The sequence below is a fragment of the Frankliniella occidentalis genome, unplaced genomic scaffold (genome assembly GCF_000697945.3).
Source record: "Frankliniella occidentalis isolate FOCC.00 unplaced genomic scaffold, Focc_3.1 Scaffold125, whole genome shotgun sequence".
NCBI classification, from domain to species: Eukaryota; Metazoa; Arthropoda; class Insecta; order Thysanoptera; family Thripidae; genus Frankliniella; species Frankliniella occidentalis.
Window position 1 is genome coordinate 601718 of NW_026267252.1, and position 1890 is coordinate 603607.

General features: G+C 52.6%; 1 protein-coding gene across 1 annotated transcript in view; it reads right to left on the reverse strand.

Moving 5' to 3' along the window:
• The window catches only part of LOC113206777 (protein phosphatase PHLPP-like protein), a 7278-nt gene extending 5540 nt beyond the window's left edge, over nucleotides 1-1738 (reverse strand). Inside the window, exon 1 of the mRNA XM_052270501.1 lies at nucleotides 1547-1738. Coding sequence (XP_052126461.1) covers nucleotides 1547-1738 — 192 coding nt within the window. The remainder of the gene's footprint in view (nucleotides 1-1546) is intronic.
• Nucleotides 1739-1890: the final 152 nt, after the last annotated feature.

Sequence of the window (1890 nt, forward strand, 5' to 3'; positions counted from 1 at the left end):
AGTATTCGAACCGACAACCATCCGCGTCCTAAGCGAGCGCTCTACCAACTGAGCCAATGATGAGGGTTTTGCATAGGTGAGGCTTATATCCGATGTGGCTCTCACACAGAAACATATGGCTGGCAGAGGGAAAAGGGTTCCGTCGACTAGATTCGAACCAGCGACTGGGTGCGTACCGGCCCATCACATCAAATGTCGCACTGCTGTAAAGTCATGGCCAGCGGAGTGCGAAAATTATCACGATTATCACCCGACCGAGATTCGAACCAGAGACCAGGTTCATGGCGGGCCCGGACGCTACCGACTTGACCACGACGGTACGATACAGAGCACTACTTTCAGCGGCATCTTGATCTAAGCTGTGACCGACGCCCGAAGACACTTTTGGCCAGCAGAGCAGGGAAAATGACCGTGGATGAGATTCGAACTACCGACTACCCGCATGATCTGCCAACGATCACGCTTTAACACGCTCGGCTGCCAGCTTGCTCCTACGGGGCCGAGGTCTGAGCTCGGTCATGCCTAACGGGAGACAAAAAGCGACAAAGAAAAAATTTGCCCCGCCCGGGAGTTGATCTTAGGGCCAACAACTTTGGTTCGGATGAATCTGCATGCCGTCGTCATGTCGACTGTAGCTACGCCTGTTTAACTACAAAAGGGGCGTGTGGCTAGTGGCGTCGGACATCGTATGTTGCCCCATTTGTGTCCATAAACAGGGATGTGTCTACTACCACTTGTCGCCGCGCCATGAGTTTTCGCTTGGACGCCTGCGAGGTAGGCCACGGGAATACGCGGCAGCTCGATGGATTGCCTACGCCTTGGCGTGCAGGCGCGCAAGGAGGCCGCCCGCCTCCCGCCACCTCCTCCGCTTCCCTCTCTCTCTTCGCGCCTATTCTCCTGGACACCCAGCACATAAACAAGGTAGACGCACATTAAAACCGTGTGAAGCTGAGCTAAATGTGCGTCTACCTTGGCCTGCGGCGTGCTAAAATTGAAATGTTTTCGCGATTTTGGTTGGCATGCCTGTCCACCTCACATCCCTCGTCTCACGCCAGGCGCCTCACTTCACGCCGTCTTCCGGGCGGTCTCCCCTTGCGCTTCCCGACAGAGCTGAGCATTTAATGTTAAAGTTTAATTTCAAGTTCAATTTAAGCTCAGCAATAATATGTACTACTTATATCTCTCGGTAAATTGCCCCGAAGCTTTAGACGTGAATCACCTCTGTGTGGTCGGCAGTAAAAATACCTTCAAGAGGCGCGATCATTTTACCTTCAAAATTATTATATTTAAAAAAAAAAAATCAAAAATGTGGGCCGGCGGAAAAGTTCACAACCGCATGCAGCTTCATCCGAACCAAAACTGTCGGCCCTGAGATCAACTCCCGGACGATTTTAGCTACAACTGTTTAGCTACAAAAGGGGCGTGTGGCTTGGTGGTGTCGGATATAATGTGTTGCCCAAAAAAGAATCTCTTGCAATCTTTTTCAAAAATAGTTTTCCGGATAATTAAAATCCCTATCCTCCACTACTTTGGCTTCGGACAGTACCTCGTCGTGATTCAATTGGATCCTGAGCTGCTTCAGCCCGCTGATGCGCTGCAGTCCCGGCCCCGTGCAGTTCGCGCAGCACAGCTCGAGATCGCCCTGCAACGCCGTCACGTTCACGGACAGCCGCTGGAGCGACCTGGCGCACGAGTCCAGGAGCGGCAGCAGCTGAGACGAGTCGAGCCTCACGTACATCAGAGACCGACTGCGGGAAAGTCGACGAGGTTCGGTGTCAACAGGCAATCAATGATGCACATGCGGGGTGGGGATCTATCGAAGGGTACTTCACTCCAGAAAAAGGGGTGTACGGATTTTGAGAGAGCCGAGATTCACATCTCGCCGGGAGC